Source organism: Dendrobates tinctorius, unplaced genomic scaffold (assembly GCF_039654945.1).
Source record: "Dendrobates tinctorius isolate UK_male_01 unplaced genomic scaffold, ASM3965494v1 ptg000028l, whole genome shotgun sequence".
Classification (NCBI taxonomy): domain Eukaryota; kingdom Metazoa; phylum Chordata; class Amphibia; order Anura; family Dendrobatidae; genus Dendrobates; species Dendrobates tinctorius.
Genome location: NW_027361696.1, coordinates 83,079,740 through 83,107,029, shown reverse-complemented (window position 1 = coordinate 83,107,029; position 27,290 = coordinate 83,079,740). Strand labels below are relative to the sequence as shown.

The 27,290-nt window shown below is 43.5% G+C and overlaps 1 protein-coding gene across 7 annotated transcripts in view; it reads right to left on the bottom strand.

The window, feature by feature from the left end:
• LOC141085596 (serine/threonine-protein kinase BRSK2-like) overlaps window positions 1–27,290 on the bottom strand; it is a 443,438-nt gene that overhangs the window by 40,241 nt on the left and 375,907 nt on the right. For all 7 annotated transcript variants that reach the window (XM_073571101.1, XM_073571102.1, XM_073571105.1 and 4 more), the window contains 2 exons: window positions 16,103–16,267; window positions 116–213 (listed from right to left, as the gene is read on the bottom strand). In XM_073571101.1, coding sequence (XP_073427202.1) covers window positions 116–213; window positions 16,103–16,267 — 263 coding nt within the window. The remainder of the gene's footprint in view (window positions 1–115; window positions 214–16,102; window positions 16,268–27,290) is intronic.

The window sequence follows — 27,290 nt, the reverse complement described above, 5'->3', positions numbered from 1 at the left end:
GATATGGTGTGACGATTTTAGTGGCAAGGAACTCGAATTTCTGCACAAAGTCCTGACTTAACGCTAAAGCTTATACTGGTGTTTTATTTGCATCAGTGACCATTCACATCCATACCTATATCATTCCGAGGAGGGAGGTCTTCATCCTCACAGCTTGGATATCTTTCTTTACGATCCAGGAGAAGGTAATAAATCATCTTTTCTTGGTTTTCACTGGAAAAGAAATTAATTTTATACAGAAATATTGCAAGTAATGGAAAATGTGCAAATGTTATGTATCAATAGGCAGCTTTCCTCTCAAGTTTAAGGATCAGTTTGGAGGAACAAGTCTTGTAGATGGCAGTATTTCTTTGAGGCTTGCGGTCCTTCAAGAACTTTGTACTAAATGACAATGGCTGATTAATATGGAAAGCATCTGGCTGCACACAAGGTGACCCTAATTTAGAACATATAGATGAATGTACATTTTACAAAGGTCATAGTTATTCTATGAGCTGTCACCAAGAAACATTTTACTATCGCCTTGTTCTCAGATCTGTCAGGATTTGTCCTCTCACACCGTTTAATCAACTCGCTGGTCCATAGACTACAATGGGAGAATAGATTCTCATATATTCACCAATATATTCACCAAATGACAATCACAAACGTGGTAAATTATTTCACTGATCCCTCCCACTGGGCAAGTGAATCAACAAACGATAAATTAGGCGAACATTTGCCTCACATATAGCCAGGAGCCTGAACTTTATTTCACTTTGAATATTGTTATTCATCAGCTAAGTAGTAAGGTGTATTTGTGTATTATACAGCTCTGATAAATGAGAATACAGCTGTTCCCACAGAGTTAATCTTCAAGAGCATAACATAGCTGCATCTATAGGAACAATCGGTAAGAAGGGGACATCTCTGCTTGTAAAGGGTTCATCTGAGTCTCCCACTACATACTGTACACAGACTCATATATAGGAGGAAAGGCCTCTGCCGAGTACCCGGGCCAGAACCGAGGAGACGGTCTTCTAGGTTCCTGGGGTATCTGTTTCCAGGGAGCAGAGCTAGGGGATGGACCGCTGAGACTGACAGGGCAGTTGGGGGAGGAGTCCAGAAAAGAGGGGCGAAGAGGGCCAGACTGTGTGGGTCAGCAGAAGGAGGGAGAAGGAGGTGGAGACTTGGTGAGGGCCAGAGAGCGAGAGCCACGAGCAGCTACCAGAGAGAAGGACAGCAACAGGAGGGCGACGGCACCGAGCTTACCGACAAAAGAAGACTGCTGCCTCACTCCAGCTCTCGGCTGCAGCCTACTCGCAGCCATCCGCGGCCGACGACGCCTCACTCCAGCTCGCAGCTGCGGCCTCCTTGCTGCTGCCCGCAGCCACCACCGCTTCACTCCCAACCATGGCGGTGACTCCTCCTTTGCCGCCCGCAGCTGCCACCGGCCCGCTCCAGTCCGTGGTAGAGACTGGGCCTGTGCATGCTGTGGATCCTCCAGTGTGGCCACAGACTGCGCCTGTGGCCTATCAACCGCCACTTATCACCCCCGCTGCCAGTCCCTGTCAGGGAGTTGCGACCTCCACTCTCCCACCCCAAGCGGTATCCCGCTGCCTCCGCTGGGGGACATCCCGCCAAAGAACTCTCCGCGGGCCTGTTGTGCCCCAGCTCCTCCTGCGCGTCGGAACGCCCGAAGACTAAGCCAGATCTTCAGTGGCTGGGCCCAGTGGCTACAATGCAGACACACCGTGGAACAGAATGCCGAGGCACGTCAGGACGGATAAGTGATACATCGTGACTATGGACCCGTAGTCGGTCATTCCGCGGCCATATAGTGACCGGTTTTTGCCAGATTAGTCGTGTTCTCCCAATCCTTGTTTATGTGTATTGGCTCCTTGCAAGGACAACTACTGTTATTCTGTTGGTTGCGTAACAATAGCCCTAACAGCATTTATCTATAAAAGTTAACGTTTAAAGTTATATCTGTCTCGCGTCTCGTCACTGCATCCTGCGTACCTGCTATTACCACACATAGCCAGAAATGCCTGTGACAGAATATATTATAGTTTTTTGTTACAATCTCCTCCTCCTTTTCCTCTTCTATGTTATTTTGCCTCTTTTTAGCATTCAACATTAAAAGAGAGGAATAAAACATTGGAAAAAAAATTAAATACTGAAATTATTTTTGTATTGCCGCACTACCAGCAACAAAACTACAATTAAAAATGATCAAAATGTCACATATTCAGAATTGAGAGTCCTCAGTGGTTGATACCTTTTAATGGCTAACTGAAAAGATGGTAACACATTGCAAGCTTTCGAGACTACTCAGGTCTCTTCATCAGGCATAGACTAATACAAAATCTGAAGAGTCACATATTTATGCACAATACAGCACAGAAAAAATGCAATAGATGAGACAAGTGACGTGAAGCAGAAATGATTATGGGAGAGGGAGAAACATAAATATTGGACCAGTTCATAGATAAGGAGTCCGGATGTTTTATTGTTCTCTGATTGGGGTCTCCAGCTGCTGCTGCCTATTATATATGTACTTAGCCCCAGGTATCAGTTGCTAGGACTAATTTTTTTTGCATCTTAATCCTAATTATTTTATTCCAAAGCAATCCAGAACCCCATTTTTTATCCATTTGCTTGCTGACACTGCAGACTACAGCCAGATCCTTTTCATAGTACAGAGTGAAAATCCAGCAATTTTAAACGGGTTTGCCCGTCCCAGGCATCACATCTGAGTGCGCAGAAAATTCTGACATTTTTTATGGTACTGTAGAATTTTTTTGGAGTGTCTCATACAATTTTTTGACACTATTTTTTGCCAAAAAATATTTAGCTGACAAAAAAATATTTAGCTACAGGGCAGATATTTTACACTGGATTTTGTCTGCCACACGGATCACATATCATTGCGCTCAAAATTTTGCCATTTCAGGCCTTCATAGAATTTTTTTGTTGTGTCATAGCCTACTTATTGACACAATTTTGCTGGCCCCCCTAAAAAATACAGGGCATATATTTGAAAGTGGGCTATCTCCGTCAGATGCCTGATCTATCTGTGGGCTACAAATTGTGGCATTTCAGGCCTACATTCACCATTTTTTGCTATGTCTTACCCTAGTTCTATAGACTATTTTGGGGTAAAAAAAATTAAAAAAATACAGGCCACATATTGAACAGTGTGGTATCTCCATCAGGCACCTGATCTATCTGTGGACTACAAATTGTTGCATTTCAGGCCTCCATTCCACTGTATTTGCTGTGTCTTACCCTAGTTATTGACACCAGTTTGATAACGAAGATAAATTTTTACCTACAGTCCAGATATTTTAAAGTGTGGTTTTCCTGCACACGGATCATCAAGTTTATTCCCAATTCAGTCATTTGTAGTGAACGTGGAAAATATTGTAGTCCATTTAAATGGGCAAGGTGCGTGGCAAGGGACAGGGAAGTGGACACAATGGTGATGGTGCATGCAGAGGCTGAGGCCGTGGGAAAGCTGAAATTGTGCCACAACACACACTGACAACTTCTCACATGACCTTCCTGTCTGAATTCATAGAGGACCACAGAACAGCAATATTAAAACCAGAGCAGTGTCAAAAGGTTGTTGGTTGAATAGCGGATAATTCTTCTAGTCACTTTTCCACCACCACCAGCACCCTGTCTTCCACACCGTCAAGTCTGAGTAGCCGTGAGTCTCGACTGCATATTCCTCACCCTGATCCTCCTTCCTCCCGCCATGCCGAGTGCCCGGAGACAACTACTAATCCCACACTTGGACACTCCGAAGAGCTGTTCACTTTTCTATTTATAGATTCGGGCCTCTCGCCCTGTCCACTTGAAGTGGGGAAAGATGAGATCGCAAGTAGCAATGCCTAAATATTTGAACAGCCACGTTCACATAAAGGCAACGGTGAGAACGTGTGACAACAGGTGGACGATGATGAGACACAATTGCCAGAAAGGCAGGAGGAGGACCAGAGTGCGGAATTGGAAGCCGAGGTGGTGGATGATAGAGTAACTGACCTAACCTGGCTGGAGGACATGCAGAGCGAGGACAGCAGCACACAAGGGGAGGGAGGCGTAGCACCCCAACAGGCAGGAAGAAGCAGAGTGGTGTCCGCAGACAGAAGGCGGGCAACCATTCCACGTAACACCAACACGACGGAGGTTGGCATTACAACTGCTAGGTCTTCTCGAATCTGGTTGTTTTTTAAAGACTCTGCCAATAACCCCAAACAGGCCATTTGCACCACTTGCCATGCCCGCATCAGCAGGGGTTGCAAAACTACCAGCATGATCAGGCACATGGCAGCAAATCACCCGACTTTGTGGACTGAACACCAGGCTCCAGGAACAGTGTCTGTGGGTGAAAACACTGCTTCTTCCACTGTTGTGCGTGCAAGCTAATCCCCTGTCCATGTTGCATGCGAAGATGCCTCCTGCCCTGCATGTGTCGTTGCCTACACTCAACTACTACCATCATCAAGCACGTCCACATCCTTGTCCCAGAGCAGCCTTCAGTTGTCTATACCCCAGTCATTTGAACGCAAGGAGAAATACGCAGTCAATGCCCCATAGGCCACCGTACTAAATTCACACATTTCTTGTCTGCTTGAGCTTGAAATGTTTCCTTTTAAGCTCATAGAGACGGAAGCTTTCCACAACATGATGGCAGCGGCCGTCCCAAAGTACTCGGTCCCCAGCCGCCACTATTTCTCTTCGTGTGCTGTCCCGGCATTACACAAGCAAGTGTCACAACATTACCCATGCCCGAACAACGCTGTTACTGGGAAATTCCACCTAGCCATGGACACGTGGACAAGTACTTGTGAGCAGGGACGCTACATCTCACTGATGGCACACTGGGTTAACACAGTGGAAGCCGGGACCCAGTCAGACCTTGGGATGGAACACGTCCTACGGACACCGAGGATTGCGGGCCCTACGTCAATCAAGGTTGCCTCCACAGTCTACAGCTCCTGCACCTTCTCCTCCTCTTCAGTCTCCATCTCCAAAATGACCACATCTGTCAGAAGCTGGAAGCACTGCAGCACTGCCTCAGACAAGCATCAACAGGCTGTACTGAAGCTAATATGCTTAGGTGACAAACCGCAAAATGCTGAAGAGCTGTGGACAGCTCTGAAAGAGCAGGCAGATGTGTGACTGACACCGCTGAACCTACAGCCAGGCATGGTCATGTGTGACAATTGCCGGAACCTGGTGGCGGCTCTGAGGCGAGGCGAGCTCACACATGTACCATGCCTGGCCCTTGTGCTTAACTTTGTTGTTCAATGGGTTCTCAAAAGCTACTCGGAGCTGCCAGATCTGCTTGTGAAAGTAGGCCACTTGTGTGCCCATTTTAGAAAGTTAGCTCCAGCTTCTGCTGCCCTTGCCGGGTTTCAGCAGTGTTTGCAGCTTCCAGCTCAACAACTGGTGTGTGATGTCCCCACGCATTGGAACTCAACACTGCACATGTTGTAAAGGATTTGAGAGCAGAAGAAGGCAGTTGTTGACTACCAGCATCAACAAGGCCATCGGTATTCAGTTCAGTCTCCACACAAGACCTCAAAAGTGGACATGGATGTCAGACATATGTACCATCCTACAAAACTTTTGAGGAGTTGACCAAGATGGTGAGCGGCGATGATATCATAACTAGTAACACCATCCCGCTTCTCTGTCTTATGAAATGCTCTCTGCTCACAATCAAAGAGGTGGCATTCCAGGCAGAACATGATGAGATGGATCAAGGAAGCATACAGGGTGATTACACACAGCCCAGCCTCATGTCATCAAAAACAGACCTCAAAATTAATCAGTGGGGATTATATATTCAAAAATAACACCAGAAGCACAAAAAAGAATAACCCCTAAAATTTAGCTTTTAATTCAATGACTAAAAACATTAGTGAAAATGACTAAAAGAAGGAGTAGTAGAGGACAAAAATGAAGGGAGAACAAATACTGTTTTTAGTTCTCTTCAGTATTCAAAGTAATGGGCCAATGGCTAAATTACCCTAGTCAGCCCTAGTTTCACCCTTCCTAGCCGCGGAGGTTGGCACCCTAGTTGTAGACGATATGGCGCCCCCGCTCAACGTCGGTATCCCTAATAACCCCTACGTCTCCCTACATATACAAAAAGGGACACAAAAAAGAAACACACACACACTTATAGTACCGGAAAAAATAAAGAGACAAAATTAGTCTCATAGATAATACTAAATTGCTATGAACTTATCTCGTAGTATTTCTAATAGTATAAGAACCCCAAAAAGACTTATCTCGGAGTAAAAAAAATATAATGGAGTTAATATCCGGCAGCTTAAAGAAGGACTTATCTCGTAGTCACAAAAATGCTAATAAGCTGCAAATGGCAGACCCAATTACCAGATAGCAAAATTAAAAAACGGCTACAAGAAAAAGCACATCATATTGAATAAATATTGCACACTGGAGGCAGTGAAAAAAAGCCTATATAGCACTTACGGCAGCCATTACCTTGCAAGTGAGGGTAGAATCACCCTAATTCACAAAAATACAGTAAAGAATAATAAGGCTACCATATTCATCTCTGATTATACAGCGTGGTACACCAATATTCAAATAGCAATGCATACAAAGTCACATAGCATAATTGCTCAATAGATTAAATCTAAATAGATAGTACCACCGCAGGATCTGCCAAAAATAATGTACAACATTATACTTATCAGCCACTTGATGCATATGGAAACCCGACGCGTTTCCCCCTCTTAGTCCGCTGAGGGTTCATCAGGGGTCAAAAAGTGGGGTCTCATTACCCCTGGCCGAGAGAACAATGCAGTATGCGACTTTACTCCAAGCGCGTTCGCCGCCATTGTTTAAAGATGCCGCGCCGATATAGAACGCCCACTTCCGGTTACCAAAATCCAAAATGGAGGTCTAAACCGGAAGGGATCATATTGAGGACGGACATGCGGTGCAGCAGCTACCTGGATAACATAGACGCCGCGCACCTTACTAGACAGCACGGATAGAAACAGGGATTCACAAAATGGTGCCTGGAACAAAATAGGACAATACGTCCCTCTCAACAGAAACACCATATCTCGCAAACAATATGCGGCCGATCAATTCAACAGCCTCACTATTCAGAACGCCCAAAACTTCAAAAAAATAGATAACAATAGTCCTCAAAGGCATGGAGTGAAATAATTGTATCCCTACATAAAATAAATGAAAAATAATAAAAAATTCCAATAGTAATAATATACCGACCAAATTATCAAAAACCCTATAAAGAGCTGGCTGGGAAATTGTGAAACACACTGATTATAGATAACTACTGAAATTTAGCTGTTCATTAAGGCCTTTTGGACTCTGTGATTCAAGCCAAAAAATCCAGCGTGTCTCACGCTGTAAGATTCTATTATCCCAATCTCCCTGTCTGACCGCGGGCTGCACTCTCTCTATAACACGAAAATTAATATGTTTATCATCCCCTCCATGCACCATATTGACATGACGGGCTAAGGGGGTATCTCTTTTGTGTCTAATATCCCCCAGATGTTCACCTATGCGGACACGTAATTCACGCTTTGTTTTGCCAACATAGTCAAGGGGGCAAGTACAAGTACACAGATAAACAACTCCAGTGGTTTTACAGTTCGCAAAGCTTTTCATTTCATAAATCCTCTTTGTATAGGCACTACAGAAAGTATGGGATACACAGATATATTTGCAAAAGCTACAGTGTCCGCACCTAAAGGTCCCAATTGCTCTGTTCCGCAACCACGTTTCCTCTTTCTTCTGAGGTTCCAGGTGGCTACCTACCACCCGATCCCTTATTGACCTACCCTTCCTAAATGTCACTGATGGACCCTGGGTGATACAGTCACGTATGTCATTATCCATTTTCAGGATAGACCAATACTTCTCCAAGATGTTCATAACTTTACCGGATTGATCATCAAAGGTACCTATCAATCTAGTGATTGCATTAGAGTCCTCCCTTACCCTCGGAGTCAACAATGATGTCCTGCTTACTTGTTTAGCATGCTTATAGGCCGGTTCAATCACCCTTGTTGGATAGCCCCTGCTCCTAAACCTCCTCCATAAATCACTCGGCTGGGTTTCAAAATCATTCCAATCAGAGCAGTTCCTCCGAACTCTGAGGAACTGACCCCTTGGTATACCTCGTTTAAGAGGGGGGGGATGATGACTTTCCCACCTTAAGAGACTGTTAGTTGAGGTTGGTTTTCGGTGCAGGTTGGTTTTAAGCAAGCCATCTGAAGAGATAGAAATATTGACATCCAGGAATGTGATCTGATCTCCACCCACCTCATGGGTAAAGAAAAGACCCAGCTCATTATTGTTAAGGGTATCAACAAAGGATCTGAATGATTCTCCACACCCCGCCCAGAGGACGAGGATGTCATCAATGTACCTACCCCAGAATAATATCCTAGGGGACCAGACGACATCCTCGTCCCCAAAGACCTGAGTGTCCTCCCACCAGCCCAGGAGCAATTTAGCATAAGTAGGGGCACAGGGGCTCCCCATCGCTGTGCCCCTGAGCTGGTGGTAGTACCTCCCATTAAATAGGAAGAAATTATGACACAATAAATGAATTATTGGAGGCATTTAAAGAGAATATTAAGTCTTGGTGGGAGGTACAATCCCTGGAAAATTATATCAAACAAAAGATTGTCCCGCGTGGTCTAAGGATACCTCTAATACCTGCTCCAAGGAGTAGGACTTCATCTTTACTTGTAAGGTGGGAGGAGGAGATTACTGCATCATCTGTACGGTTAATGCAGATATTATTAGATGAAGAGAAAATAACTCTAGAGAGGACTTCATTGAGGGTGAAGGAATTGACTGAGGCAACCCTTAAATTGAAAACAGCTGCGGATTTCGTAACAAGGGAAGAAAATCTTAAGAATACTGTTGAGAAATACCAACTTTTTATTAAAGAAAGGAAGCATAAACGATTTGTTAGGGATTCAACAGAGTTCAGGGAAAAACGGGCATACCCTGCCCTTGCCCCGAGGGGTATTCCTGGTGATATCTCATCCTCAGACATTGAATCCTCTGATGCTGAAGGAGGTCCTAAATCATATACCTCTAGACCATACTTTAGAAACAAGGGACGTGGATGTAGGGGTAATTTCAGAAGATGGCAGGACACCGAGCGCTACTCTGTAAGGACCTTCCCCAAAAAGCCAGAAACAAATTCTGTAGTAAATTCTCCCTCCTCCTCAGCTTGCTCTTCAGCCTCTTTTTTAGAAACCAGGGGCCTAGCACCATACAAATTACGGGAGCGGACAAACAATCAAAAATGAGGGCTCTCTTTAAATGGGACAATGGTAATCAGATAATTAATTTGTCCTCACATAATTTGTCAGATATAGAGAAGAGGGTTCTTGAGCGGGGGTTATCTTTTGTTCCTACGACCAGGTTTGACCCATTTGTATGGGTTAAGGATATTAATCTATTTACACGAAAACTTAAGTGGAAAAAATTTTTTGCTCTGAATGATAAAAACAAATGTCAACAACTTGGGATAACGGAGGAGGAACTTCTTGATGTAATGCTTCTGTCTGATTTGTCTGAGGAAGGACAGAGAGACATTGGGGTGGGCCCTTTTTCTGATTTGAAACCAAAAAGTAAAAAGATGCCACCAATTGGTGATACTGGGAGTATTGATATTTTTCAACAGCTTGTCTCGGCAGAGATTTGTAAGATTGACTCCAAGAGAGATAGGGTTCCACCCAATCTCTCCTTCCGTGAGAGAAAGGCTCTGGAAGAACTTGGTGATAATGATCGGATTGTATTGAAGCCCTCTGATAAAGGGGGCAATACTGTTATCCTCAACAGAGACGAATATATTCAAATGTGTATGAGGATTCTCTCTGACAAATCAACGTATGAGCTGCTCAGGAGTGATCCGACGAAGGAGTATAGTCTGAAATTGTCAGTATTGCTCAAAAAGGCACTTGATCTGAAGTTGATCTCAAAAAATGAGTTCAACTTCTTACTACCCAAGTGGCCAGTTACAGCTACGTTTTACTCCTTGCCTAAGATCCATAAGGGGTTCGATCCCCTTAAGGGTAGACCAATCGTTTCGGGGATCGATGCCCTTTGTCAGAATTCCAGCAGGTATTTGGATCAATTGTTGAGACCATTTGTGCTATCTCTCCCATCATATTTGCGAGATACTATGGACCTCCTTAATAAACTTGAAGGAATCACAGTGGATCCAGGTACGATACTGGCCTCTATTGATGTTGAGGCTTTGTACAGTAGCATTGGCCACACAGAAGGTCTAAGAGCTGTTGAACATTTTCTCAAGGGGAGGGGTATTCACTTTGGAGCACACAACAATTTCCTGCTGGAACTTCTCCAATTTGTATTGTGTCATAATTTCTTCCTATTTAATGGGAGGTACTACCACCAGCTCAGGGGCACAGCGATGGGGAGCCCCTGTGCCCCTACTTATGCTAATTTGCTCCTGGGCTGGTGGGAGGACACTCAGGTCTTTGGGGACGAGGATGTCGTCTGGTCCCCTAGGATATTATTCTGGGGTAGGTACATTGATGACATCCTCGTCCTCTGGGCGGGGTGTGGAGAATCATTCAGATCCTTTGTTGATACCCTTAACAATAATGAGCTGGGTCTTTTCTTTACCCATGAGGTGGGTGGAGATCAGATCACATTCCTGGATGTCAATATTTCTATCTCTTCAGATGGCTTGCTTAAAACCAACCTGCACCGAAAACCAACCTCAACTAACAGTTTCTTAAGGTGGGAAAGTCATCATCCCCCCCCTCTTAAACGAGGTAAACCAAGGGGTCAGTTCCTCAGAGTTCGGAGGAACTGCTCTGATTGGAATGATTTTGAAACGCAGTCGAGTGATTTATGGAGGAGGTTTAGGAGCAGGGGCTATCCAACAAGGGTGATTGAACCGGCCTATAAGCATGATAAACAAGTAAGCAGGACATCATTGTTGACTCCGAGGGTAAGGGAGGACTCTAATGCAATCACTAGATTGATAGGTACCTTTGATGATCAATCCGGTAAAGTTATGAACATCTTGGAGAAGTATTGGTCTATCCTGAAAATGGATAATGACATACGTGACTGTATCACCCAGGGTCCATCAGTGACATTTAGGAAGGGTAGGTCAATAAGGGATCGGGTGGTAGGTAGCCACCTGGAACCTCAGAAGAAAGAGGAAACGTGGTTGCGGAACAGAGCAATTGGGACCTTTAGGTGCGGACACTGTAGCTTTTGCAAATATATCTGTGTATCCCATACTTTCTGTAGTGCCTATACAAAGAGGATTTATGAAATGAAAAGCTTTGTGAACTGTAAAACCACTGGAGTTGTTTATCTGTGTACTTGTACTTGCCCCCTTGACTATGTTGGCAAAACAAAGCGTGAATTACGTGTCCGCATAGGTGAACATCTGGGGGATATTAGACACAAAAGAGATACCCCCTTAGCCCGTCATGTCAATATGGTGCATGAAGGGGATGATAAACATATTAATTTTCGTGTTATAGAGAGAGTGCAGCCCGCGGTCAGACAGGGAGATTGGGATAACAGAATCTTACAGCGTGAGACACGCTGGATTTTTTGGCTTGAATCACAGAGTCCAAAAGGCCTTAATGAACAGCTAAATTTCAGTAGTTATCTATAATCAGTGTGTTTCACAATTTCCCAGCCAGCTCTTTATAGGGTTTTTGATAATTTGGTCGGTATATTATTACTATTGGAATTTTTTATTATTTTTCATTTATTTTATGTAGGGATACAATTATTTCACTCCATGCCTTTGAGGACTATTGTTATCTATTTTTTTGAAGTTTTGGACGTTCTGAATAGTGAGGCTGTTGAATTGATTGGCCGCATATTGTTTGCGAGATATGGTGTTTCTGTTGAGAGGGACGTATTGTCCTATTTTGTTCCAGGCACCATTTTGTGAATCCCTGTTTCTATCCGTGCTGTCTAGTAAGGTGCGCGGCGTCTATGTTATCCAGGTAGCTGCTGCACCGCATGTCCGTCCTCAATATGATCCCTTCCGGTTTAGACCTCCATTTTGGATTTTGGTAACCGGAAGTGGGCGTTCTATATCGGCGCGGCATCTTTAAACAATGGCGGCGAACGCGCTTGGAGTAAAGTCGCATACTGCATTGTTCTCTCGGCCAGGGGTAATGAGACCCCACTTTTTGACCCCTGATGAACCCTCAGCGGACTAAGAGGGGGAAACGCGTCGGGTTTCCATATGCATCAAGTGGCTGATAAGTATAATGTTGTACATTATTTTTGGCAGATCCTGCGGTGGTACTATCTATTTAGATTTAATCTATTGAGCAATTATGCTATGTGACTTTGTATGCATTGCTATTTGAATATTGGTGTACCACGCTGTATAATCAGAGATGAATATGGTAGCCTTATTATTCTTTACTGTATTTTTGTGAATTAGGGTGATTCTACCCTCACTTGCAAGGTAATGGCTGCCGTAAGTGCTATATAGGCTTTTTTTCACTGCCTCCAGTGTGCAATATTTATTCAATATGATGTGCTTTTTCTTGTAGCCGTTTTTTAATTTTGCTATCTGGTAATTGGGTCTGCCATTTGCAGCTTATTAGCATTTTTGTGACTACGAGATAAGTCCTTCTTTAAGCTGCTGGATATTAACCCCATTATATTTTTTTTACTCCGAGATAAGTCTTTTGGGGGTTCTTATACTATTAGAAATACTACGAGATAAGTTCATAGCAATTTAGTATTATCTATGAGACTAATTTTGTCTCTTTATTTTTTTTCGGTACTATAAGTGTGTGTGTGTTTCTTTTTTGTGTCCCTTTTTGTATATGTAGGGAGACGTAGGGGTTATTAGGGATACCGACGTTGAGCGGGGGCGCCATATCGTCTACAACTAGGGTGCCAACCTCCGCGGCTAGGAAGGGTGAAACTAGGGCTGACTAGGGTAATTTAGCCATTGGCCCATTACTTTGAATACTGAAGAGAACTAAAAACAGTATTTGTTCTCCCTTCATTTTTGTCCTCTACTACTCCTTCTTTTAGTCATTTTCACTAATGTTTTTAGTCATTGAATTAAAAGCTAAATTTTAGGAGTCAGCCTCATGTCATCCCAACGTGGATTGGTTGACAATGAGGAAGAGGAGGAGGAGAAAGAACAGGAGCTACTTTTATGCGGTATAGACGGTACTACAAGAACAACTGTCATACCATCTGTTCAGTGTGGATGGCCTGAGGACAGGGAGGAGGAGGTGGAGAAGGAGGAGGAGGAGAGCATGGTCAGTCATCCTCTTGGTGAGGACACGGAAGTCTTGCCTGTTAGCAGTCTGCCAAGCATGGCTGCCTTTATATTGCGCTGCCTTTCCCGTCACCCTCGTATTGTCAAAATTTTGGCTGACAGTCATTACTGGTTGGTGACACTTACAGACCCATGCTACACGGAGAGCTTTCAATCTCTTCTTCCAGAGGCAGACAGGTGTACTAAAAAGTTGAAGTACCAGAAGGCCCTTGTTGCGGAATTATTAAAAATATTCCCATCTGAAAATGCTGGCGGCAGAGGTCACAGTTCATTGGACAACCAAGGAGTACAGGCAAGAGAGACACACAACTCCAATCCAGCAGAGGCAGGGGAACACTGGCAAAGTTCTGGGAGAGTTTTCTCAGACCCTCCCATCGCAGTGGCCTTGAGGCACGGGGTACTCTCACAATCAGTGCAAAGTTTTGGAAGATGCTGAGGGAGTATCTTGCTGAACGTACTAACATCCTCCAAGATTCATCTGTGCCTTTTAATTATTGGGTCTCAAAGCTGGCATGAACTGGCTCTCTACGCCTTGGAAGGCCTGGCCTGTCCTGCCGCTAGCATTTTGTCAGAGCGTGTCTTTAGTGCCGCTGATGGAATTATAACTGATAAGCACATCCACCTGTCAACTGAAAATGCTGACTCTTAAAGATCAACAAGGGCTGGATTGGGCCAGACTTCTGTACACCACTGCATGATAAAAATGAAACCTAATCTCAAATCCAGTATCTTTTTTTAGAAGGTATATTCCCATGCACCTTTTCACACTCACACAAGGGTATACGCTTCCTGATTTTGGCTATTTGCTGTTACTCTCCTCCTTCTCCTCAATGTGTACCAAATGAATAATGTGAAGTGGGTTTTCCTGTGGCCATCCAGTACGTGGGTTAAAAGGCTTATTGGGGTGCATGTAACTTTGGTGCAGAGCAAGTCTTGTAGTCAATGCATAGGTAAACAGTATGGGAGTATCAAATGAATAATGTGAACTTGGTTTTCCTGTGGCCATCCAGTACGTGTGTTCAAAGACTTATTGGGGTGCATGTAACTTTGGTGCAGGACAGGCCTTGCATTCAATGCATATAAGCAAACAGTATGGGAGTACCAAATGAATACATGGAACTTTGGTGGCATGTGGTCATCCATAACGTCTGTTCAATGGGTTGTTGGGTGCATCCAAATGTTGGGCAGCCCTGCCACTCACTGCATGTGCAATAACAGTATAAGGGACCCAATGTTTAATAATGGGAACAACAAAGCATAGCCGGCTGATGGCTCTCTAAGAATAGTAAGGGCTAACTGCTGGCCCTTTAAAAATAGACTTTGTGACTTTCAGAGTCCCTCCTTCATAAATGAAACAGGATGTGTCTGATGATATGTCACACACCACATGGCCAAATAAGGTTGTAAACTGTTAAAATGACATTTCCCAGTGAATGCATTTGTCTTGGTTCAAAACAATGGTAAAGTTGAAAAGCGCATCAAAAACGCTATGTCTGAACATAGCCAAAGTGGTAGAGGAACATTTTTGTTTTGGGTTATTTATTTTGCCTTATATAAAAGTCATTACCCTGGAAAGGATGTTCCTTAACATATTTCCCTGGAAAATCCATTTTGGTTTCGATTTTGTATGTTTTTATTGTGCGCCTGTAAAAATGGCTTAAGACTCGGACAATTTTGTTCACAGCTGTGACCTGGGAGTCAGAAATGCTTCCAGGGGTCTTCACCATGATGTTCCCATGTCATATAAGCACTGTTTCCATAATTTTCAGATGTTTTTAGACCCTAAAAGTACCCGTCACGGTAAAAATACCCGGTTTTCCCATAGACTCGAGCACCCGAGTATTCCAATTTGCTCAACCCGAGCAACGAGCACCCGAGCATTTTAGTGCTCACTCATCACTAGTCAAGACCTTTGACTCACCCCTATTATGTTATTTCCTTTTGGGTTTTATCCTGTCTATAAATCCCAGTTCTTTCTCCATCCATTACGGCCTGAAGAAGGCATGGATTCAGTGCCATAATGCGCAGCCCTATGCAATTTTTAATTAACTCTCTATTTGGATATATTCGCCCCAGATACTATTTGAATCATTTTGGAGCAGCAGCACTTCTAAAGATTTCCCCAATTTGGCAATTTTCATTTATGTTTGATTAGTTTCACACTAGCGTATGGAGGAGTTGCGGAGGGATGCGGACTTCCTCAGTGAAGCTCCGCCCACTGCCACGCCTCCTCCATTCAGCTCTGCCTCCGTCGGCATGCAGCCTGCGTACCCTATCTTTAGCATTGGGTATGCAGGCCGTGCCGATGTATGCGGATGCCTCCGCATGCGTCATTTTGGCGGTGCGGTGACCTGCGCCAAACGCAATGTGTTGTATTCACTGCACTGTCAAAACGACGCATGCGGAGGCATACACATACATTGTAACGGCCTGCGTACCCAATGCTAAAGATAGGGTATGCAGGCCGCATGCCGACGGAGCTGAACGGAGGAGGCGGGGCAGTGGGCAGAGCTTCACGGAGGAAGTCTGCATCTCTCCACAACTCCTGCATACGCTAGTGTGAAACTAGCCTTATACAGTGGTGCCCGCGACCAGCCGTAAAAAGGGAAACAGCCTCAGCTGCCTATCGTAGACTTAGCACATGAACACCGGAGTGTGGCTAATGCCAAGTCATGCGAGGATTCCTCTCGGACAGAAACCAGTAAGCAGAATACATATATGATAAAAAAAAATCTAATTTCTTATAAAAAAAACATGAATACTTACTCTTCGTTCTGTAGTTCTAGTTTCAGTTTGGTTTTATCCCTGAAGCAACCCAAGGAATGCATACTATCCAGGACATCTGGGTCAAACTCACTTACTGAGTGAATTCTTCTGATGGACACCTTTCGGGGAGTGGGCTGCTCAGGCTCGGGTTCATTTTTGCCACCCCTGCGGAAAGAGTCAATACATGTGAATATAGGAATACTAATGGGATTTAGCTTACAGAATAATAACATTAGTTTGACCGCAACAGAAGCAGTGAGTGGACACATTAATATATTCATGCCACTCCACTACACTAAATTCCAGTACAGTAGCAATATTTATAAGATAGAAAAGACAGACAACTCATTGAAAATAGAAGCAACAATAACACAAACCACCTTTACCTATTAACAAATAATCATATACAGTGGAGAAATTCTTGTGTAACCTTGGCCAGATGTGTGCCTTGCCACAATTCTGTCTCTGAGCTCCTTGGCCAGTTCCTTTGATTTCATGATTCTCATTTGGTCTGACAAGCACTGTGAGCTGTGAGGTCTTATGTTGACAGGTGTGTGCCTTTACAAATCAAGTCCTATCAGTTTAATTAAACACAGCTGGACTCCAATGAAGGAGTAGAACCATATCAAGGAGAATCACAAGAAAATGGACATCATGTGACTTAAATATGAGTGTCTGAGCAAAGGGTCTGAATACTTATGACCATGTGATATTTCAATTTTTCTTTTTTAACCCCTTTCTGACATCCGACGTACTATCCCGTCCATGGGACCCGGGCCCCTATGCCCATGGACGGGATAGTACGTCTACAGCGATCAGCGGCGCCCACGTAGTGAGCGCCGCTGATTGCGGCCGGGTGTCAGCTGATTATCACAGCTGACACCCGGCACAATGTGTCAGGGGCGGTCACGGACCGCCCCCGACACGTTAACCCCTTGCACACCGCGATCAAACACGATCGCGGTGTACCGGGGGTTAAAGGGAAGCATCGGCAGGGAGGGGGCTCCCTCCGTGCTTCCCTGAGCCCCCCACGCCTGCAGGCCCCCGAATCCAAGATGGCGACGGGGGCCTTCGGGGGCCTGCAGGAAGCTGGCTTCCTCAGTGCCTGCATAGCGCAGGCAAGAGGAAGTCTTCTTCAATGCCTGTGACAGATTGCTGATCTGTCACAGTGATCTGTGATGTGACAGATCAGCGATCTGTCACAGGACAGTGATGTCCCACCTGGGACTATTTAATAAAGTTAAAAAAAAATAAAAAAAAGTGTTAAAATAATTAAAAAAAAATCGCCAAATAAATTAGAAAAAAAAAAAAATATTCCCCCAAATAAATCCATTTTTTAGAAATAAAAAAAAAAAATAAATAAAAGTACACATATTAGGTATCGCCGCGTCCGTAACGACCCGCCCTATAAAACTGTCCCATTAGTTAACCCCTTTAGCGAACCCCTTAAAAAATAAAAATAAAAAACGAAGCAAAAAATAATGATTTATTATCATACCGCCAAAAAAAAGTGTAATAACGCGCGATCAAAAAGATGTATATAAATATCCATGGTACCGCTGAAAACGTCATCTTGTTCCGCAAAAAACGAGCTACCACACAGCATCATCAGCGAAACAATAAAAAAGTTATAGCTCACAGAATAAAGCGATGCAAAAATAATTATTTTTTATATAAAATAGTTTTCATTGCATAAAACCGACAAAACATAAAAAAAAACCTAAAAGAGGTATCGCTGTAACCGTACTGACCCGAAGAATAAAACCGCTTTATCAATTTTACCGCACGCGGAACGGTGTAAACGCACTCCCCCAAAAGAAATTCATGAAACGCTGGTTTTTGTTCATTCTGCGTCCCAAAAATCGGAATAAAAAGCGATCAAAAAATGTCACGTGCCCGAAAATGGTACCAATAAAAACGTCAACTCGTCCCGCAAAAAATAAGACCTCACATGACTCGGTGGGTCAAAATACGGAAAAATTATAGCTCTCAATATGTGGTGATGCAAAAACTATTTTTACAATAAAAAGCGTATTTTAGCGTGCGACAGCTGCCAAACATAAAAACCGCCATAAATAGTAAATCAAACCCCCCATTATCACCCCCTTAGTTAGGGAAAAATAATAAAATAAAAAAAAATGTATTTATTTCCATTTTTCCATTAGGGCTAGGGTTAGGGGTAGGGTTAGGGTTAGGGTTAGGGCTAGGGTTAGGGCTGAGATTAGGGTTAGGGGTGTGTTGGGGTTCGGGTTGGAGTTAGAATTGGGGGTTTCCACTGTTTGGGCACATCAGGGGCTCTCCAAATGCAACATTGCGTCTGATCTCAATTCCAGCCAATTCTGAGTTGAAAAAGTCAAAAGGTGCTCCTTCCCTTCCAAGCTCTGCCATGCACCCAAACAGTGTTTTACCCCCACATGTAGGGTATCAGCCTACTCAGGACAAATTGCAAAACAATTTTTGGGGTCCAATTTCTCCTGTTACCCTTAGGAAAATAAAAAATTGGGGGCAAAAATATCATTTTTGTGGAAAAAAATGATTTTTTTATTTTCACGTCCCAGCGTTATAAACTTCTGTGAAGCACTTGGGGGTTCAAAGTGCTCACCACACATCTAGATAAGTTCCGTGGGGGGTCTAGTGTCCAAAATGGGGTCACTTGTGGGGAGTTTCAATAGTTTAGGTACATCAGGGGCTCTCCAAACGCACATGACACCCGCAGACCATTCCATCAGAGTCTGCATTCCAAAACGTCACTGCTTCCCTTCCAAGCCCCGACGTGTGTCCATACAGTAGTTTTCTCCCACATATGGGGTGTCAGCGTACTCATGACAAATTGGACAACAACTTTTGGGGTCCAATTTCTCCTGTTACCCTTGGGAAAATGAAAAAATTGGGGACTAATTGATCATGTTTCTGGAAAAAATACGATTTTTTTATTTTCATGCCCGGGCATTATAAACTTCTGTGAAGCCCTTGGGGGTTCAAAGTGCTCACCGCACATCTAGATAAGTTCCTTAGGGGGTCTTGTTTCCAAAATGGGGTCATTTGTGGGGGGTTTCCACTGTTTAGGTACATTAGGGGCTCTCCAAAGGCAACATGACACCCACAGACCATTCCATCAATGTCTGCATTCCAAAACGTCACTACTTCCCTTCCGAGCCCCGACGTGTGCCCATACAGTAGTTTTCTCCCACATATGGGGTATCAGCATACTCAGGACAAATTGGACAACAACTTTTGGGGTCCAATTTCTCCTGTTACCCTTGGGAGAATAAAAAAATGGTGACTAAAAGATCATGTTTGTGGAAAAAATACGAATTTTTTATTTTCACGCCCGGGCGTTATAAACTTCTGTGAAGCACTGGGGGGGTTCAAAGTGCTCACCACACATCTAGATAAGTTCCTTGGGGGGTCTAGTTTACAAAATGGTGTCATTTGTGGGGGGTTTCCACTGTTTAGGTACATCAGGGGTTTTCCAATCGCGACATGGTGTCCGATCTCAATTCCAGCCAAAAACGTCAAATGGCGCTGCTTCCCTTCCGAGCTCTGCCATGCGCCCAAATAGTGGTTTACCCCCACATGTGGGGTATCAGCGTACTCAGGACAAATTGCACAATAACTTTTAGGGTCCTGTTACCCTTGTAAAAATAAGAATTGAGGGTGAAAAGATCATTTTTGTGGAAAAAATATGATTTTTTAATTGTACGGCTGTATGTTATAAACTTCTGTGAAGCCCTTGGGGGCTCAAAGTTCTCACCACACACCTAGATAAGTTCCTTAGGGGGTCTAGTTTCCAAAATGGTGTCATTTGTGGGGGGTTTCCACTGTTTTGGTACATCAGGGGTTTTCCAATCGCGACATGGTGTCTGATCTCAATTCCAGCCAAAAACGTCAAATGGCGCTGCTTCCCTTCCAAGCTCTGCTATGCGCCCAAATAGTGGTTTACCCCCACATGTGGGGTATCAGCGTACTCAGGACAAACTGCACAATAACTTTTAGGGTCCTGTTACCCTTGGGAAAATAAAAATTGGGGTGAAAAGATCATTTTTGTGGAAAAAATATGATTTTTTAATTGTACTGCTGTACGTTATAAACTTCTGTAAAGCCCTTGTGGGTTCAAAGTTCTCACCACATATCTAGATAAGTTCCTTGGGGGGTCTAGTTTCCAAAATGGGGTCACTTGTAGGGGGTTTCCACTGTTTAGGTACATCAGGGACTCTCCAAACGTGACATGGCGTCTGATCTGAATTCCAGCCAATTTTGCATTGAAAAAGTGAAACGGCGCTCCTTCCATTCTGAGCTCTGCCATGCGCCGAAACAGTCATTCCCCCCACAAATCAGGTATCAGCGTACTCAGGACAAATTGCACAATAACTTTTGCAGTCCAATTTCTCCTGTTACCCTTGGTAAAATAAAAAACCTGAAGTATTTTTTTTGTGAAAAAAAGTTAGATGTTCATTTTTTTTTAAATATTCAAAAAAATTCCTGTGACGCACCTAAAGGGTTAATAAACTTCTTGAATGTGGTTTTGAGCACCTTAAGGGGTGCAGTTTTTAGAATGGTGTCACTTTTGAGTATTTTCTATCATATAGACCCCTCAAAGTGGCTTCAAATGTGATGTGGTCCTAAAAATAAAATGGTGCTGTAAAAATGAGAAATCGCCGGTCAACTTTTAACCCTTATAGCTTCCTAACAAAAAAAAATTTTGGTTCCAAAATTGTGCTGATGTAAAGTAAACATGTGGGAAATGTTAGTTATCAAGTTTTTTGTGTGCCGTATCTCTGTGATTTAAGGGCATAAAAATTCAAAGTTGGAAAATTGCGAAATTTTCAAAATTTTTGCCAAATTTCCATTTTTTTCACAAATAAACGCAAGTTATTTGAATGAAATTTTACCACTAACATGAAGTACAATATGTCATGAGAAACCAATGTCACAATCACCTGGATCGATGGAAGCGTTCCAGAGTTATGACCTCATAAAGGTACAGTGGTCAGAATTGTAAAAATTGGCCCGGTCATGAACGTGCAAACCACCCTTGGGGGTGAAGGGGTTAATAAATTTGCAAAAAAATTTACATTTCTGTTTTTTTTTTCAGTCAACATGGGGTGCAGAGTGTACATTATAGAGAAAAAATGAACTTTTTTGAATTTACCAAATGGCTGCAATGAAACAAAGAGTGAAAAATTTAAAGGGGTCTGAATACTTTCCGTGCCCACTGTAAGATTAAGCATTCTGCTTGAAGCATTTATCCACAGTAAAAAGTATGTAGGTTTTATGTTGAGAAGAGATGAGAAATTATAAACTGTTAAGACAAAACACAAATTTATTACATAAAATTGATAAGCTCCAGTTCGTTAAGGTGTTTATGCCGGAATTCTAGCAAATAACCTTAAAAAGTAGCAACATTCTGTTGTAAATTTGAGACTTTTGCTCCAGTTTTATCCAGTTCCACCAAAGTGGGCAAAGCTGGTTCAAGATGGAGCGGTGGCAATACTCGCCAATCTATTTTATAATCAGTTGTGGCACACCTTCTGCTAGAAATGTTACTCCAGTTTCTGCGCGTAGTAAGATTTGACGAGAAGCATAGAGGCCCATGCCGTTTGTAAGATACATTTACAACACCAGTCTTAAAGATGGTCATGTAGGAATAATAAGGTCCTAATTGACTAGGAGAAGCATGCCAATTCAGTGGAGCGCTCCTCCATGTGCCTTGTTAGAAAATGTTACTCCAGTAGTAACATTTCTGGAGTAAGGAACAAAGCCACTTTTAATGAATTTGTCAAGTGGTTGTTGCCATGTCTCATCCCACCCAGGCTCCTTCCCAGCACCACCCATTTTGGTAGAATTGCCAGAAACTAGAGTAAAAGGGTCAAAAGTTGCAAACTTTTTGTGCAACTTTGTTTTGCACAAAACTTCACTGACATGCAAAGGCGTTTTGTCCCAGAATTCTGTTGTAAACACCATGATGAATCAGGACCATGATGTTCTTAAACATGCACCCGAATGCTCCAAAAATGTATTTATTTATTTTACTCACTTATATAGTGCCATTAATTACAGAGTGCTTTACAGATATTATCGGCACTGTCCTCATTGGGGTTCACAAAGTAGATTCCCTATCAGTATGTGTTTGGAATGTGGAAGGAGACAAGAGAACCCGGAGGAAACCCACGCAAACATGGGGAGAACATACAAACTTATTGCAGTTGTTGTGCTTGGTGGGATTTAAACCCAGGACCCCAGCGCTAACCACCGAGCCATAAATTACTTATAAAACTCTAAGCGCTGTATTGAATCACCACAGTATTAGTCATGTGGTTGGTGTCCAGTTCAGGCACAGTCAGCACTCCAATCCTACTCTTCTCAGCTTGACATTTCCCCAACCTATATAAGTCACCATCAGCCTCGGCCACACTACAATCCTACTCTTCTCAGCTTGACATTTCGCCATCTGATATAAGTCACCATCAGCCTTGGCCAGAAAGATATTATAATCAAGCCAGGAGGAATCTGGTGGAGAGCTTGACTCTGTGGACTTCTCCTGGTGTTGAAACCAGGCCCTACTCTTGCTCTGGTCTACTAGACTCATCCTTGCATTTCACAAATTGTCCACTGTCAAAGAGACATCGAACAATGCTTTAAGGAAACTCTGATTGCTTCCACCTGCTACCATAGCAGCTTATCGTTGGCGAAACATTTTTGTTATATCGAGGTCTCCTCCAAGGACATTTGCCTTGTTTTCAACTACAATGCATCATCCAATAAAACCACATATTAGTCATTATGTTTGCAAAACGGACATAAGACAAAGGGCGTTGTTATATTACAATTAGATGAATGATTATCTTCGATTCACTGTTTTAATGGATTTGCAGATTCGAAGATTCACCGTTCCATAGAATACAATGGGAGACTTGTTTGCCCATTAATTTCAAAAGTGACAACCAAAAAGACTGCAATATGTTACCACCTGATCTCAATATGTCAGGTTTGTGGAAAAATATGTTACATAATATTACAATGTTCGGTATAAGATGCTTCGGGGGACATCCGTCTATTGTGTACAAAGGCCTTTGGTCTTGGAAGTATCTTGGAAAATCTTGGAGGTTCTCCACTTTAGCTTTATTTTAAAACCTGTATTAATAAATAATAGAGATCAGAGGATCAATTTGTGGGATTGTGTACCAGAGTCCAGGTCAGTGGTATCTGGAGGCTAGACGGGAGGCCAGCGAGTCTCTTACCTTTCGGTGCCCCCGGAGTGGCATTTGATTTGTCAGAGGTGGTGCGACATTATCTATGCAATGTGATGCACAGATGTCGTTGTGTCGGCTCATCAAAAGCCTCGTGGGGGAAGGCGGAACGTAAGAGATTCCAGGACCTCCTTTCTAGCCGCCAGGTACCAATGACATGGATGCTGGATCTGAGTCCCAGAAATTGATCAACTCATCTCTATTAAATAAGCCCCTGTTTTGGCTGTTGACTTATCAGTGAAAGCAAAATCACAGAGACATCATTAATGTTGATTTGAGTGTTGGTGTAAATATATAGCGTAGCACAGACGTGAAGGTGCTCAAAGAAGGATCCCACACCAGAATACTAGTAAAATAAATCTTTGGCACTCAACTTGGAAAATAGCTGATTTTTATTAGCAGTCACATGACTGCTAATAAAAATCAGCTATTTTCCAAGTTGAGTGCCAAAGATTTATATTACTAGATCTGAGTGTTGGCTCACAATCGATAATGCAAGTCTGTGGATCCATGAAAAATCTGGACAGTACTCAACATCTGAGTGTTGACTTTCAAAGACTTTTAGGAGAAGGTGTAAAAACTTCTTTTTTGTTTCATGTACAAGAAAAACTTATGGGACTAGGACCAAACTCTGACCGAAATCAGTGATGAAAGTTGGTCAATTTTTCTGATTCGTGAAGAACCTGACTTGTCAGTGAGCGCTTTACATCAGAGTTTAATCCAAGTTTCATCAGTTTTTGGCAGATGAGAAACAAAAACTAGAGATGAGCGACTTTACCTATTTTAGGGTCGAGTCGGGTTTCATGAAACGAAAACGAAATTGTCCGACTATCAGGGGAAAGTCGAAGGCCCGACTGAAACACGAAACCCAATGCAAGTCAATGGGGAAGCTGAGTCGGCAGAGAGTGGAGGACACCTACATGCCGGACCGCTTTTTTAAAGTGCGCAAAATCTCTCTCTCTCTACCCGGATGCTGCACAAGTCATCTCGTTGCCCACAGTGTACGTCCTTGCTCATTGGCTGAAAAAAAAAGTCACGTGCAAACATTCTGTGAAATCCGACTTTGGCGCTTGGGTCGACGACCGCATGGCCGACCTCACGCTATGGTCGGGTTTCGCTCGGCGAAACCTGACTTTGGCGAAAGTCGGCGACTTTTGAATCTGACCGACCTGTTTCGCTCTGCTCTAACAACAACAAAAAGTTTGTCCATCTTTAGTATCCTGTGTCTGATTTTTTTCACGAACCCTTAAACTTACATTGCCAATTTTTATCCAATACTTTGGACATGTCTCAGCGATTTTATGCCTACTGCTTGGTCCGTGAAAACTCAAGGACATACAAACAGCCCCATTCACTATTATACAGTAGGTACAAGTGAAACCGTGAAGAACACAAATAAAAGTGTGCATGAACCCTAAAACTTATACATTCGTAAGTGCCACAAAATGATGAATTAGTGTGAAGGACTCCAGAAAGTGGTAATAATAAATAATAGAAGTTATATATCTGTGTATAGCACCGGCAGCATTTGATTGTTGCACAGAGCGATACTTAACATTCTGTCCCTGTAGAATGTATACTTTACATTTTTGATGCCTTAGGCGGTGTGAAAAAAGTGACTTCTCCTGTGTCACAAATTGCTGACAAGGAAATCTAGAAATGCGTTCGTCCTTGGAGCTCAGGAGTCTACGAACCAAACCATAGACTGACGGTTTTCTGAATTTTAATTAACCTTTTGCATGGAATTTGCTATTTTTTTAGGTATGTACATGACCAGAGCTTTAAATCATATTTGCAAAATGTGGCAACAGCCACAAAACAGTCTTTGAATGTTTTTCAAGTATGAATATACTGTATTTATGTGAAAACAATGTTGTAAAGAAGAAGGGGTAAGGTTAACATTCCTCCACAAGGATGTGAGAGACTGATAAAGTCATCTAGAAAATTATTACTTCCAATTACTGCTGCGATCAGTGTTTCTGTCGGCCAGACCTGGGCAAGGTGCAGCCCCGCTGGCCACATCCGGCCCTCTGGCTGTCTCAGTCTGGCCCGCTGATCGAGACAACTGAGAGGCTGAAAAGAGTGCCCCACGGTCCGTACAGTGCTCGCCCGCTCGCTGTCTCCGCTGTCTATATCCACGCTGACTTCTATGGTGGAGGAGGGGCCTCCAGCCACTTTCTCCACCAGCTTGTGTAACAGCTGATGCGATGACGTCATTTCATCGCGTCAGCTGTGTACTATGGATAGTCAGCGCACAGGAGACACTGAGACAGGAGCAGAAGCAGAGCACCTGGGAACGGGACCGAGGTGAGGATGTGGAGTTTTTTTTTAAGTTATTTATGTATATGGGATATTTGGCTGCACACGGGGATCTTACTGTGGACATGGGGAGCCTATGGGGGTCTTACTTTGGATATGGGGAGGCTATGGATGTCTTACTGTGGACACGAGGAGACTATGGGTGTGTTACTGTGGACATGAGAAAACTATGGGGGTCTTAATGCTGTCATGGGGAGACTATGGGGTTCTTACTGAGGACATGAGGAAGCTATGGGTGTGTTACTATGGACATGAGGAGGCTATGAGTGTGTTACTGTGGACATGGGGAGGCTATGGGTGTGTTACTGTGGACATGAGGAGGCTATGGGTGTGTTACTGTGGACATGATGAGGCTATGGGTGTGTCACTGTGGACATGGGGAGACATGGGGGTCTTACTGTGGACATGGGGAGGCTATGGGGGTCTTACTGTGGACATGAGGAGACTAGGGTGGTCTTACTGTGGACATTGGGAGGCTATGGGGGTCTTACTGAGGACATGAGGAGGCTATGGGTGTGTTACATGATGGGGTCTTACTGTGGACATAAGGAGGCTATGGGTGTCTTTCTGTGGACATGAGGAGGCTATGAGTGTATTACTGTGGACATGGGGAGGCTATGGAGGTCTTACTGTGGACATGAGGAGGCTATGGGTGTTACTGTGGACATGAAGAGGCTATGGGTGTCTCACTGTGGATATGAGGAGGCTATGGTTGTGTTACTGTGGACATGAGGAGGCTATGGGGGTCTTACTGTGGACATGTGGAGGGTATGGGGGTCTTACTTTGGACATGGGGAGGCTATGGGGGTCTTACTGAGGACATGAGGAGGCTATGGGTGTGTTACATGATGGGGTCTTACTGTGGACATGAGGAGGCTATGGGTGTCTTTCTGTGGACATGAGGAGGCTATGAGTGTATTACTGTGGACATGGGGAGGCTATGTAGGTTTTACTGTGGACATGAGGAGGCTATGGGTGTTACTGTGGACATGAAGAGGCTATGGGTGTCTTACTGTGGATATGAGGAGGCTATGGTTTTGTTACTGTGGACATGAGGAGGCTATGGGGTCTTACTGTGGACATGTGGAGGGTATGGGGGTCTTACTTTGGACATGGGGAGGCTATGGGGGTCTTACTTTGGACATGGGGAGGCTATGGGGGTCTTACTGTGGACATGAGGAGGCTATGGGTTTTTTACTATGGAGATGGGGAGGTTATCAGGCTGTCATGCTTGCCATGGGGAGGCTGTGTGTGCCTCATGTGCTGGACATGGGGAGGCTGTGTGGGGCTCATACAATAAATAGAAGAGGCTGTATTCGTGTTCAAACAATATATGGGGGATGTCGGCATACTTAATTCTGCTCAATGTTGAGTGACACAATTAACATTAATTATAAATACTATATTAATAATTATTTGTTGATATTAATATTGAGCTTAATTCATTTCAACCTATTGATTCGACCCTCCACATCCATCATGGTTTTTCACACATTACTTCTGAATTTTGACTCAGTTTTTTTTTAAAATTATATTCTAATACGTAAATCCATAGAAATAAACAAGATTGTACTTAGATGACCATACACGTTATGATAGCATAGATTGACTGATGTCTT